At 47.1% G+C, this 12607-nt stretch overlaps 1 protein-coding gene across 1 annotated transcript in view; it reads right to left on the reverse strand.

Moving 5' to 3' along the window:
* Positions 1 to 2754: 2754 nt before the first annotated feature.
* LOC146181284 (uncharacterized) overlaps positions 2755 to 12607 on the reverse strand; it is a 29726-nt gene continuing 19873 nt past the window's right edge. Inside the window, exon 5 of the mRNA XM_084577874.1 lies at positions 2755 to 2858. Within this exon, the coding sequence (XP_084434000.1) occupies positions 2802 to 2858 (57 nt within the window). The 3' untranslated portion in view covers positions 2755 to 2801. The remainder of the gene's footprint in view (positions 2859 to 12607) is intronic.

The raw sequence follows: 12607 nt of genomic DNA on the forward strand, positions 1-12607 counted from the left end.
CGTCACACCTTTCCGCCTCAGCGAAATTTTACCTGCTCAACTTTGTTTGTACAGTTGTATTTCGTAGCTAACAAATATTATGACCTTAAATATGGATCACATCGCGATGACATAAACGGATATGCTATTCCACAAGACCAAATCAGTATGTGGAGGACCTAATTACACGGTGTCAAATGTCAATACAGAGTATTTGGTGATCCAATATCCAAGAATCGAGTACTGTCATGTGTTTGGTAGGGTATGCAATGAATGTTCGCGTCCATGATTCTAATTTGGACTCCTTCGAGAAAATAACAATACTAAAGAACGTGTGTGCGCAAAAATAATGACACTGACTGCCAGACTGCCGTGCAACCGAACACTTCTCTTTTGAAGATTGCGCACCCGCACCCCAAAAAAAATTGGCTGTGGTTTAGCTTTCGTTAAACCTGGAGCATTGCGAAAGCAACATCTGCATGGCTATGCTTGCTGTTTTGCTATGCCTGGCCTACTTGTTTCGCTACGGTTGAAACGTATGGCGTCATTGAAAATTCTAGACATGATGATTATGGAACCGTTTTCTTCAGATTTCATCTTGGTTGTCGCGCACAATCGATAAAAATACAGCCCTGTGGTCAGTGAAGTGTCATGGTGCACTTTTAAGCAAGAGTTCGTCTCCGTCGCAGTTTAGCCACACGTTCTTCAGGTTGCTCTGGGGTCATCTGAAAGTTTGGCTTTCATCTCGTCGCACTATGTTTGCTCAATCGCCTTCTCCGAAGCAACAACTTTGGGATCTGAAGAGTTAAACTTTTCAGCTCTCCTACGCCCTTCAGAAGCCGCCTTACTATCCTTCTCCATGGATGAGTGCTTACTGACTGCTGCGCGCCGCCAGCATTATACATACACCACAAACCACGCAGATGGCGATGCGCAATTGCTACTGCGCATCAAGAAAGAGGGGGATTCTGTCGGCGAGGCGATGGAGAGCGCGCGGCGGCGGCCCCGGCGTGTCAGCTGTGCGCCGTGTGACATCACCCGCTCCTCGCGCATGCGCAGCTTGGCCTTTCCAGAGCTCCGCGAAATGGCTCAGCGACTAACGTAGTGTTGCTTTCCCAACAAAATCTTTGGGAAGCTTCTCAAAGGCGCAGTGCGAAACGTCGGCAAATAGTTGGAAATAATCTTGTACGTGACCACATACAAGAATATTTCTAGAGCACTTGTTCTGGAAAAACGTGTGGCGATAATGGTGAAACATTATTTTCCAGCTGATACACGGTGGATTTCAGCATATCCGCATGGTCGGAGATATGGAGTTCTTGAATCCAAATGGCGTATTCGGCCACACGGATTATGCCTGGCTCTGTAGGATGGTTTTATTTTGTCAATCAGTCGCTGAAATTCCTTTCTTCTTGTATCCTCATGCATATCTTGCATTTCTGTGAAAATTCATACTATATGCACAAGCTCTTCACCATACCGATGCCGTTTACACCTGTTTGAGGATTGCCCTGGTACCACCGGCTAACGTTAGCTGTGTTATAAAACTTGTTCGGATCATGAGCAGGTCGCTTTCAAGGCAGTTAGTGTCCTACCTTGTGGGGCTCCGCAGCCCCTTTAGGTGTTTTAAACCGCACGCGCGTCTTTCCATTTGTATTGTGTTTGCACGGGCAGCGCGAGTGCGCATGAGCAAGCAGATAATCTTGGGGGGCGTGATGTTAGCGGCGACAGACGAGGGTAGATAAGCGCGTCAGGAGCGAGGCGCAGGGCTTATTTGGCGCCGGCGGAAAGGCCGGCGCGGGGCAACCGGCGAGCGTCATGGGCCAGCAGGGTGTGCACGGACCACCGAAAGAAGATCGCCGACGCGAAGATGGAAGCAGTGCCTGCAGGAACAGCCTAGGCGTATTTCTGTGAGTTGCTGGGCCGCGAGGAGCAATCTTTCTTGTGTCGCCGTTAGTGCTTTGGTCCTATTGCTCGTTTTATTCGCTCCGCAGTGTGTGTTGTTTCGCCGCGGTAAGGCCCTGACATTCTTCCCGCTTTCCGTTGGTGTTCTATTGTCGCGCGCATGAACAGCCTGTTCTCAGCGCAGTAGCGCCTTATGTGTCTCTGTTTTGCTTTTTTTGTTTATCCGGAATAAACCGGTGTTGTTAAGAGACTGGATTTGTCACTCATCGGTCGAGACCATGGATCGCGGACCCGTTTTTTTGAAGGCGAGGCCTTCAACCTGCTAGAGGTTATGCTACGCCGTTGTGTCGTAGTATACATTCTAAAACAGCGCAAAAGAACAGGGACGAGAGAACGAAGCGTACAACACGAGCGAGTGGCCAGTAATTTCTTGAAAGCTTACTTACCTGTCCCTTTTCAGAGTGTATTGAGGGTATCTTGCTCGGGAGGTGAGAACACGGACGAGCTCATGGGCTTACCTCATTTCCCTGAAGCTGAGATTTGTTTGGTTCCCATACTAACGGGATTATTATCTCATTCTGACAGGTTTCCAGTATCCTTTTGCTTGCGAAGAGAACCTCCTCTTACGAAATTCCTTGCCCCAAAGACCAAACAAAATTAGGATGGCTAATACTTTGCCCAGCCTAAAGTCTCTGTTTCCATGCCACAAATTGGCGGAATGAATGGCCGAGGTTAAAAGGCCCTATAAATTTCCTGGGTTAATTTTATATTCTCTGAGTTCATATTAAAACACATGAAATAGCAGAACTATCAGCAATGTCTATTCTAGCAACTGATGACGATCAGACATTAACACAGGCCGACGAAAACTTTTAAGCCCTGGAAGTATCTTTATTTCCTTAGCAAACACTTCTGGCTCAGTCGCTTATATGTATCAAAGCCATGCAGTCATTAACGGCTTCCCATGATTGATTCTGGAAAGAAACGTAGGGTTGAAAAAAAACGTTGGTATTAATATTGTAAAATAAACAGAACTTACCCTCACCCTTGCCCCCGGCCAGACCTGCACAATGGCTAGAATACCTGCGATACCGGTACCCTCAAAATGATTGTGAACTGATTCAATATATACCAACGGAATCGGTTTGATATGCATAACCCCAGTTGTATATGATTGATATTTCCATAAATCACGGAAATCAGCGGTAAATAATGACGGCGCATGGTAGCACTAATATCTGTCTTAGGACGTATGTGATTTCACAAATACTTATTGCATTTCATGTGGTTCTCTGTTCCTGAAAAGTTTTAAACAAATGCGGCAGCACTCATTTATTTGGGTACCATTGTTTTCACCTGTTTTTTGCGTAGCTGGTTTAGCTACATTAGCATTAAATGAATGCGGGGTGATAATTAGACTGTGCCCCCTGCCGGATTCACCGAATTCACAATACCTATTTTCTCGAATCAGTCAAATTTTAATGAATTGCTTTTCTGTTTTAATAATTTTCTCATGTACCGGATCACTTTTGAATTACAGTGATCTCATTTCCGTCTAAATTAAATTTATTAAGAACAGCTCTCTCCTCTTTGCGGTGCACGTGAGTAAACAGTTGATCGTGCGGGGCATAAGAACGACGACTTCAAACAGGACAATTCAACACATTTTGCAGTATTTAAATGCTGTGACAGAGCGCTCATGCCCTAAGCTGCTGGAGAAGCTTCAATGTACCCGTAAATCAAACCTTTTAATCGTATGCAACCTTGCTAAACCCTGCATAGCCATCCTAGGCACATACTTCGCCCACAGCACTGGCTACAATCAGTGCTTAAACCTCAATTTTTATGTATGAAATAGTTTAATAACCCTTGGTGGCGACCTTGAGCAGACGTTGAAATAATGCCGCGAGCCAACATCTGTGGACCTATTTGTACTCGTCCTGGCGCTAAATCGTGAACACACCCAGCACCCAATGAGATTTAATGAGACGAATTTGCTTTGTAAGGCTTCCGTGCCCTCCTTATGGGTGGCGCTATGGTACCACACTCGCGTGCAAAGCTCCGCCCGATGCCACCAGTTGATGCGGCAGGTCATCATGCTCTTTATCAACTTGCAACTGCAAGTCCTCTCGTGCTATGCAGATAAGTATCGCGGTGGCGGTACAATGCTGATTTGTGGAGCTATGAATTACTTATTACAAGAGAAGGGCCAGCTCCTGATCATGACTGATGGCCGGCAGGCCGTGCATGACGGCGACCGTTTCAGCCCAGTTTAATAGTGTCTAGTAGGCCGGATCTGAGCTTCCGACTGCGGTCTTCTAACCATTGTTGTCCGTAAGGCCCCGTTTGGTCTATGGTGGAAACTGTACACATGAACATAGAACGTTCCAATGTGATTCTAGGGGCTACGCATAGGAAAACGTGGGGTTAAAGTTAGACGAGGAGGATACAGGCAGCAGGGCTGGAAAGGCAAACGTTCCGGCTTGAATGTGCCTATATATTAGGATTTATATAGGGTGGGATGTCGTGGAGGGTACTTAAGTCACTCAGAGTGGTAGTCTCGTGTACTGTAGCTGCAAGTGGTGAGCCAACCTCAGGAGCTGTCTTCGGCGTATCTACTGTCGTTCGGTTGACGTATGCTCTAGAAACAGAACAGCAGCTTCGTAATCGGATTTGCTCCATTAGGCTGGTACCTAGAATGGCTCTAAGGGCCAAGGTGGTTGAGAGTCGGTAGTTAGGATTTTGTGAGAAAATGTATGTATCTGTAGTTGGGCGAAATTTTATATGGCGTTGTGAAGAACTCTACTGGTGGCCCCGCCGCCCAGTTAGTGAGTCCTCATACGACAGTGTCTACAATAGTGTTCTCCTCCTGCCCGCCATCGGGACGCAAACAGTCTTTTGTTGCCAATCTTAGTCTGTTCTTTCCGGCCAGCTGGTCAAGAACCTCTTTCCCATGAGGCACGCTATTTTCTTGGACGGGTCGGTAGGTACAGTTATTGGACAGTCTCAGACTCTCAGAGATGGCATAGAGGAAGCCACTCTCACTAGACACAGAGACAGCAGCCGTGCCAGAGAGACTGCCGAGGTCATCGAACCACACGAAGCTACATATCCTATTGTCGAGAAGCTCACCAAGCGCGGAAGCGAGCCAACTCGAAGCGGCAAATAGCTTACTTAGGCACATACATACCCGACCATTCCGGTCACCACGCTAACGCTACTGTTGCGGCTTGACCGCGGCTCTACCCCTTGGTTCAGAGGCTGCCGCCCCGCACTTGTGTTGGTGCGCGGGGCGCAGCAACAAGCGCAGCATGGAATACAAAGTCAAAAGTGATAACATTTACCGAAACGAACCTATCAGACCGCAACTGGAGCGCCCTCGCTGTGCAGAAAAGCATCAACGCCGCTCAGAGCCCCAGTAGCTCGGCGCCCCGGAGAACGCCAACAAGAGGCCTCATTGTCTTGCATTTCGTACCCGCCTCTGTCAGTGTCACGCAAAAGCGGCTGCCCACAGACTGTGGTGAGAAACAGCACCTACCGTGCTTTCTAAAAGAGGATGATAAGATTGCACTTCTTCCGCAAGACACCGTTCGCCTGGTTGAAGTCGGGCCAGTCAAGCTATCAGCAGCTATTTGCCAAGCCGCCAGCGTCAATGTATCAGAAGCACTCTTTGTGGATCAATCAATAATCGACACTATCAACTCGGTTACGGTCAGCGCCCATACCAAGCACTTGGCGACGCCTACGTTGAAGCCAAAGAAAAACTTGACAATTTCTGCGAACGCCTCTGCATACATACCGGCATCCGCTGACTCTTTTCGCGGTGTGTTCTATGGGCTTAAATCTATGAAACGAATGAAGGCATTTTTAGCGAACTGAGAAGAACTTAGATGCGCCAAACGTGGAAAGAAGCATGATGTTACGGTCTCGACCTTTTTTGTCACGTTTGCTGCGGGCACGCTCCCAACATTTGTCAAGTACCTGAGCATCACCTTCGTAGCCTTTCCTTACAAGGAAAGATCCCTGAAGCATGTTTCAACAGCATTAAAATAGGTCACAGGCAGAGACAACTAGAGTGCTGGAGATGCGGTGACGTTCACGAGCCGCTATCCACGGGTATATGCCAACCTATGCGCCACATTGCGTTGTCTGGGGGCTCACACCCGACTTATAGCCGCAGATACAAGTATTGATATACTTGCAGAACAGATGATGACAAGTGAGGCTGCAAACAGAAATTAACAATCGTCGTCACATGGGAGCCCCGCCGGGGTGGTGCAGTGGTAAGACGCCCGACTACTGTGCCGGAGTTCCCGGGATCGAATCCCGGCCTCGGCGGCTGCGTTTCGATGGAGGCGAAACGAAGTGGCGTCCGTGTGCTGTGCGATGTCAGCGCACGTTAAAGATCCCCAGGTGGTCGAAATTACTCTGTAGCCCTCCACTACGGCCCCCTTTCTCTCTATCCACTTTCACCTCCACCTTCATCCCTTCCCTTACGGCGCGGTTCAGGTGTCCACAGAGCAAGTGTGACAGATACTGCGCCTTTCCCTTCCTATGAACCAACCAACCAACATGGGAGAAAACATGGCAAGATGTCCGCACAGAGGCCGTTGAGAGCAAAGAAGTGGCACCAAGGAGAAACCAGGCCCAGGATCAAATAATTCCCAGCGATGTAACTCAGAGGCGCCAGCCTAGGAACGCGGTTAGCATCCAATGTCGGAGTGTATTGCTCCAAACCCAATCAATTATCTGACAGAAAGCAATGGATATGGGTCCTACACAAGAGTCAAAGGATGTGCCAGGTGCGCCATCTCAAGATTCATAGCTAAAGGAGCTGGCGGAGCATGTTAAATTACTCCAGTAGCAGGTTATAGCTGCTAATAACAAAATTCGGCAGCTTAGAGAAATACTGTACCTCTAGGCCCCGATGCCGAAAATTCGAGAAACATTTTGGCTTATGTCAGGCAGGATTCATTAGTAGCAGTTAGTAGAGAAGTTCACAGTGTGCATGCTGTTAAGCATGAGGCATCAGAGCCCACATCCGCGCATACTAGAGGTCACGTTTATTACTCAATATTTGACCAGATTGCAATACAAGAGTCCCGTTTGGAGAAAATAGAACACGCTATACAGCAACTGCTTAGTAAGGAAATCAAAAACACAGTGGAGAGGATCACAGGCTGAGCTCGACGGTTATCCCAGTTATGTCACGCTTGGAGAACAAATGGCTCAGTTGGAAGCCAAACCTACAGTTGTGAACGCTTCGATGCAAGCTACTGCTCTACCTGCTCCGCATTATGGGGACACATTACCAGCAGTACGACCAGTCGTAGAAGGAGCCTTGAAGATTACCAGTGGCTTTCTGGCACGCCTAGCGTCATACAAGATGGCAATGTAACTTCAGGGGCTTCAAAAGCTAAGCAAAGTGTATATTTAAAAAGTTTTCATGATTATCGTGACATTACAAAACTTGAAGAAACAACATCTAAGGCGATATTGACGGGCTTTACTGCCTACAGAGACATCATTAATATAAACCTTGCTCGGCTACTGCCATATGGTATACAAAAATTGGATAGTAAGTCATAATTTGGAATACATGACTCTGATTTTTCTGCACATCTTATCTAAGAAAAGGTCCGACTCCTAAGTTTTCGTCATAAACGTTTAGAGTACCCTTAAAGATAAGATACGCGGGCAGCGCCCTCGTCATGAAGGCGAATGCTGTTTCCAAGAATGAGATGTTAGTAGTAATAGCAAGGAGACTCCAACACATCACACTAAGCATTGGAGTATAAGAGATGTCGGAATTCAGGCAGAAAGAGATTCAGGCAGAAACATAACAAAGGACTATCACCCTACTTCTTGATCCGGAAAGACCAATTTATTACCGTACTGACGATACTTCGGCTTTAACATTAACCAAAAACATCAGATCCGCACAGAGAGAAAGTATGGCGATGAACATTGGCAGTGAGAATTACATTATATGTACCTCAATCGCAGTGAAGAATTACAGGCCTAATATATCTAAGGTTAAGAACACTTGTATTGTTGTTTTATGATTTTTTCTAGATTAACGCCATTAACAAAAGTAATAAATCTTGACAAATGGGCTAATTAGCTGCTTAGGGCACAGAAACTGCTACTTTTGAGGCTGAAAAGATAGAGGGAGGCCCAGTTCCAGAAGCGAGACTGATATTTATGGGAAGCATACAAAAACCTGAAAAGTGATGGCTTTAGCAAAAGCACAATCGCAAGCCCTGTAAACCTTGAGTCACTTAGAAAGTGAAATAGAAACTTACATCCAAGAACTGAGTCGAGAGCATTGGCTTAGACTCGACTTGTCGGCAACCCGAATAGTTGTCGGTAAACTGACAGAGTTCTGTGAATAAAGCACGCGGATGCTGCAAGATTCATTGATGTGTGCGTCTTGGTGCCCGCGTTTACTCACCGTCATCCCATTTTTGATATGCGTTTTGGTCGTGCGCATGTGTTCATGATGGCGACCCGTTAGCCCTTCCATCAAATCAAGCGTGGTGACAGAACCAGGTAGCGGAGGAGCATAAATCAGCAGTTGGCAGAGACGCGCGCATTCACGCATGTATGACAGTGGGTTGACATGGCACGGACATAGATCACATTCGTTGGCGCCGAAAAATATTCCAACTACAAGGAATGATGTGCGAGCTATACATCAGCCGACCAGCACCGCGGTGGAGCGCAGGCGAGAGTAGGAAGGAACCCCTTTATCGTGGTTGTGTTCCGTGAATGACTGCAATTGGTGATCATGAGACAACCGTTTCACCAGATAGCTGCTTGGCGAATTGGGAGCTTTTAAAAGGTGGCGTTAGGGGAGCCTCGAATAATCTTGATCTCGATCTTGATCATAACTCGCTGTAACTACTATGTAAATAAATCGTCCATTTCTTCATTTTCAACCGGGTGCATTCTATTCCGTACTTCGGCGGGAAGCCGAGAAACTTCGGAGATCATCTCGAAGTATCAACCTCACATCCCATCTTCGATATCAGGTTTTTGATTGCCTGAATGGTCAGCCTAGATGCAAGAACACTTAACATTTCCTTATGCATCTTGTGGATCGAAAGCTAAATAGGTCGGCATCTGAAAAGAAGATGCAAAGAATCATACATGCATGTGAATGTGGCAGCGACTCCTTGAGAGCTACTCTCAGGCATGCATACGTGAACACCAGGGTAGACATTCCTTCGCCAGACGAGTATCAGGGGAAGGAGAAAATGGACCTTGACAAAGATATCACAGAGTCTGAAATAAAAGCTGATTTTACCATAATGACGACAGCGATGTAGCAAGTAAGGACCGAATTTACTAGACTTCTTGTATTCCTATACCTGAAAAGAGATTATAACTGAGAGGCCTGCACCCTATCTCCCTGAGCTCTGCATAAATACTTGAGCGCTTAATCCTAAAGCGAGTAAACACATGCGCAAACGGACAGTCTTGTGCGTCATACTATGGGCGGCTTTGGACCGGGTTTGTTCGCACAAGTTATCATGTGGCAAACACAATATGGCACCAGTAGCCAATTAAGGCTGCTTGAAATATTCTTGGACTAGACGTGACTCATGTCTTAGATAAGATTTTGCATGCAGCTGGGAAAACTCACTGGAGTATGAATCATGTTACAGGAAGCACTCCACAAAAGTAATTTTATCTCTGTTTTCTAACCACTCACTATTCAAAATCTATCGCTGTTATTCGATAGCATTCGTATATTAAACACTCCATCTCTGTGGATTATATATAAATCTCGGGAAAGGGCAGAACAGACAGCGAAAAGTGAAAGTTCCTGCAGAGTGCACACACCTCATTCATATATTTCTGCAACACAACGGTCTCACCTACTCGCCTAAAGAATCAGAGCTCTTTAATAATTGAGGAAGACTTAAAAAAACTTAACAAACCAACAGCACGGAGAGCATTAAAATCAGTGTGGCTGGGCACCCTGTGCACGCAGTCAATTTTATCAGCCTGTTAGGTTTGTTAATCTAGCGTTACACATACAGTGGTGAAGCCATCAAAAGACTACAAACGACCATGTGCCAAATTGCTGCGCTCCTTAGGAGAGTGGGCGTTAAGCCCTGCTGGAGGAAGAATTTTTGTATGCTGACCCGGACCTTTTCTTATTATTCGAATGACTTACTTTTTCCCATACTATTATCTTCGTCTTAACGATCAGCAACTTGTCAACAGTGCCATACGTACGGCATACAAAACTGCTCTCTGACTGCCAAAACACGCCAATACTGAAAGGGGTCCCGGGTTAGTAGTATTGAATACCCCAAAGGAACTGATTGACATCGCACAAGACAACAGAAATTGAAAGGCTTTGTCGAACTAAAGCTGGGAGACGCCGGCGAAGCGAACGCAGGATTATTCCTGTAATGAATTCGGTAAGACAAACGATACTTTCGGAAGTCTTCTGCAATTAACCCTGAAACCGATATCTAGGAATGTGCTTCCAGGCAGACACGATGGGAGACGAACACCGCAAACTGATGTGTTGAATGTCAAGTATGACTAAAACGCCCGTGCTATATATACAGATTCAATTAAGCGAACCCATTATAAAATTACAGTACGTGGAGTGACCAGGACAGGAAAAATAATTAACACGGCTGTGGATAAGGACGCGTCAGCTTTAGAAGCCGAATAGCTGCTGTTGCGCTACTTATCACGGATAAATCGACGGGTTCTGTCTTAAGTGACTCCAAGTAGGCAATTACAAATTTAGCTAAAGGCGAGCTATGCAAAGCGGCAGAAAGCATTTTGCGAGATTGCCCTCCACAATCCACAACACTTATTAAAATTGATATGTGCCCCAGTTCACACGAGGAGTCCGCGGAAAAAGGCGACATATTTCATGGCCTGAGGTCTGAAGAACCGGGAATTATGCTCCTCACACTTGGATAATTCATAACACTCTAAAAGAAAACAATGATAGTGGTTTAGCTAAGGTTAAACCTAGCGTGTACGCGACACATTAATTCACACAGCTCCCCGACCCATTCACAGCGTCTGGGTACCAGGCCATGCAGGCAACCCCGATAACGAGGCAGCCCACTCAACTGCTCGAGCGCACGTCAACCGAGCGGGGCATACCGAAGACTGGGGAAGCACGTGGGACAGACTTCTTACCTATCATGACATAACACTTCAATACCAAGAACAACGACTCTTATGCCCCCACCTCACACCTCTCTCTGAAAATCCCAACAAATAATCTGACGACAGCTACAAGCCAAACCCTTTCCCTCCCCAGCTTGGTTGGCCTTGGCACACTCGGGCCGGTACAACCCCACATGCTCTCTATGTGGCGCACCTAGAGCCACCTTCAATCACATAATATTTCTTTGCGAAGATTTGAAGCCACCGCCCCAATGGGGCCTCACGGACCAAGAGGGTTGGGAGATCGCGGTCTCCAGCTCGGACCCAGCAGCGCAAAAGATGCTGGTTGACTGGGCTGAAGCGGTCGCGACCAGGCGCGGCCTGACAGACACCAGCCGGGATCAGGAACCACCTCAATCCTTGTAATGTACCCTGGTTCCCACAATAAATGTTTTACAACCACCACATTAAATCACCTGGTTACACGTGCTAAAGCTCTTTGTTAGGCCGAAAGGGTTCCCTTGGCTGCGCTAATGAAGAGTGTTACGTTCCAATCTGTGCGTGGAACTCAGGCTTTGGAACGTGGGTGGGCCGCGGCTCTGACACCCAACAACCATCGCTTCCTGGCCCCGCGGATGGGTCGCGTGACCACGTTGTGCGGAGCGCGCCCAGCAGCGAGGAAGCTCTTCTCTAGCAGCAGACGACAACGGCTGCACGAGGAGCCCGCTACCTTTTAAGGATCTGAGACACTCTTCTTTTCTTCTGGGTCACAACTGTAAATAAAGGCCCGTTTTAAAAACATTCACGGTGTCTGCAGCCCGTACCTCGCAACAACCTGGTTGGCAGCGGCGGGATAGGGACAAGGCTGTTGGACAATCCGCTGACGAGAGAGCGTCTTCGACGATCTGGGATCAACGGAGGTCCGCTACGTGGATCAAGCAGTCACCTTCGCTGCAGCGTAACGTGAAGCCATGAAAGCAACCGCTCAAGGGGCAACCTCGATGATCTGGGATAGCCGGACTTGTTAGCTCGTGACTCCGAGAGGCACAACGGCCATCGTAGACTCTTTCTTAGGTGAGTGCTGGAGCGACTACATACTGCCAGACGAGGAACTGGGTTATCTTCGGGAACTTCATAAATTACCACTGGGTGTGTGATTAGCTTGAAGACTTTTTGGTTGGCTCTCACCAACCATGGACATTAAGAAGTTAAGTAAAAATGAAGTGCTGCTGTTGGCAGGTGAACTTATAGGTAAGCTAAAGGAAGATAACGGCAGAAATTCGCCTCGCTATTGAAGAGGTGGACTTTGAAGAGGACAAGCTAAATAATGTTTGGGAAAAGATATGCCGAACTGAAAAAAAAGAAAGCTGATGAGCAATAGAAGCAGAAGGGGAAGGAAACCAGGGAAGTTCAGTTGGATGCTGAGAGCGAGCAAAAGGATTGAGCTCGAGATCAAAAAGACAAGGCTCGAGCGGGCAAGGTTAGAACGTGGTGAAAGTGTTGCCACGCATCTTGGAGGTACCATAACGATGACGAACTTGCTTCAGCCATTCAAAGTTGGAGATGACATCCC

The sequence above is a fragment of the Amblyomma maculatum genome, chromosome 8 (assembly GCF_055883805.1).
Source record: "Amblyomma maculatum isolate TAMU_Amacu chromosome 8, ASM5588380v1, whole genome shotgun sequence".
Taxonomy (NCBI): Eukaryota; Metazoa; Arthropoda; class Arachnida; order Ixodida; family Ixodidae; genus Amblyomma; species Amblyomma maculatum.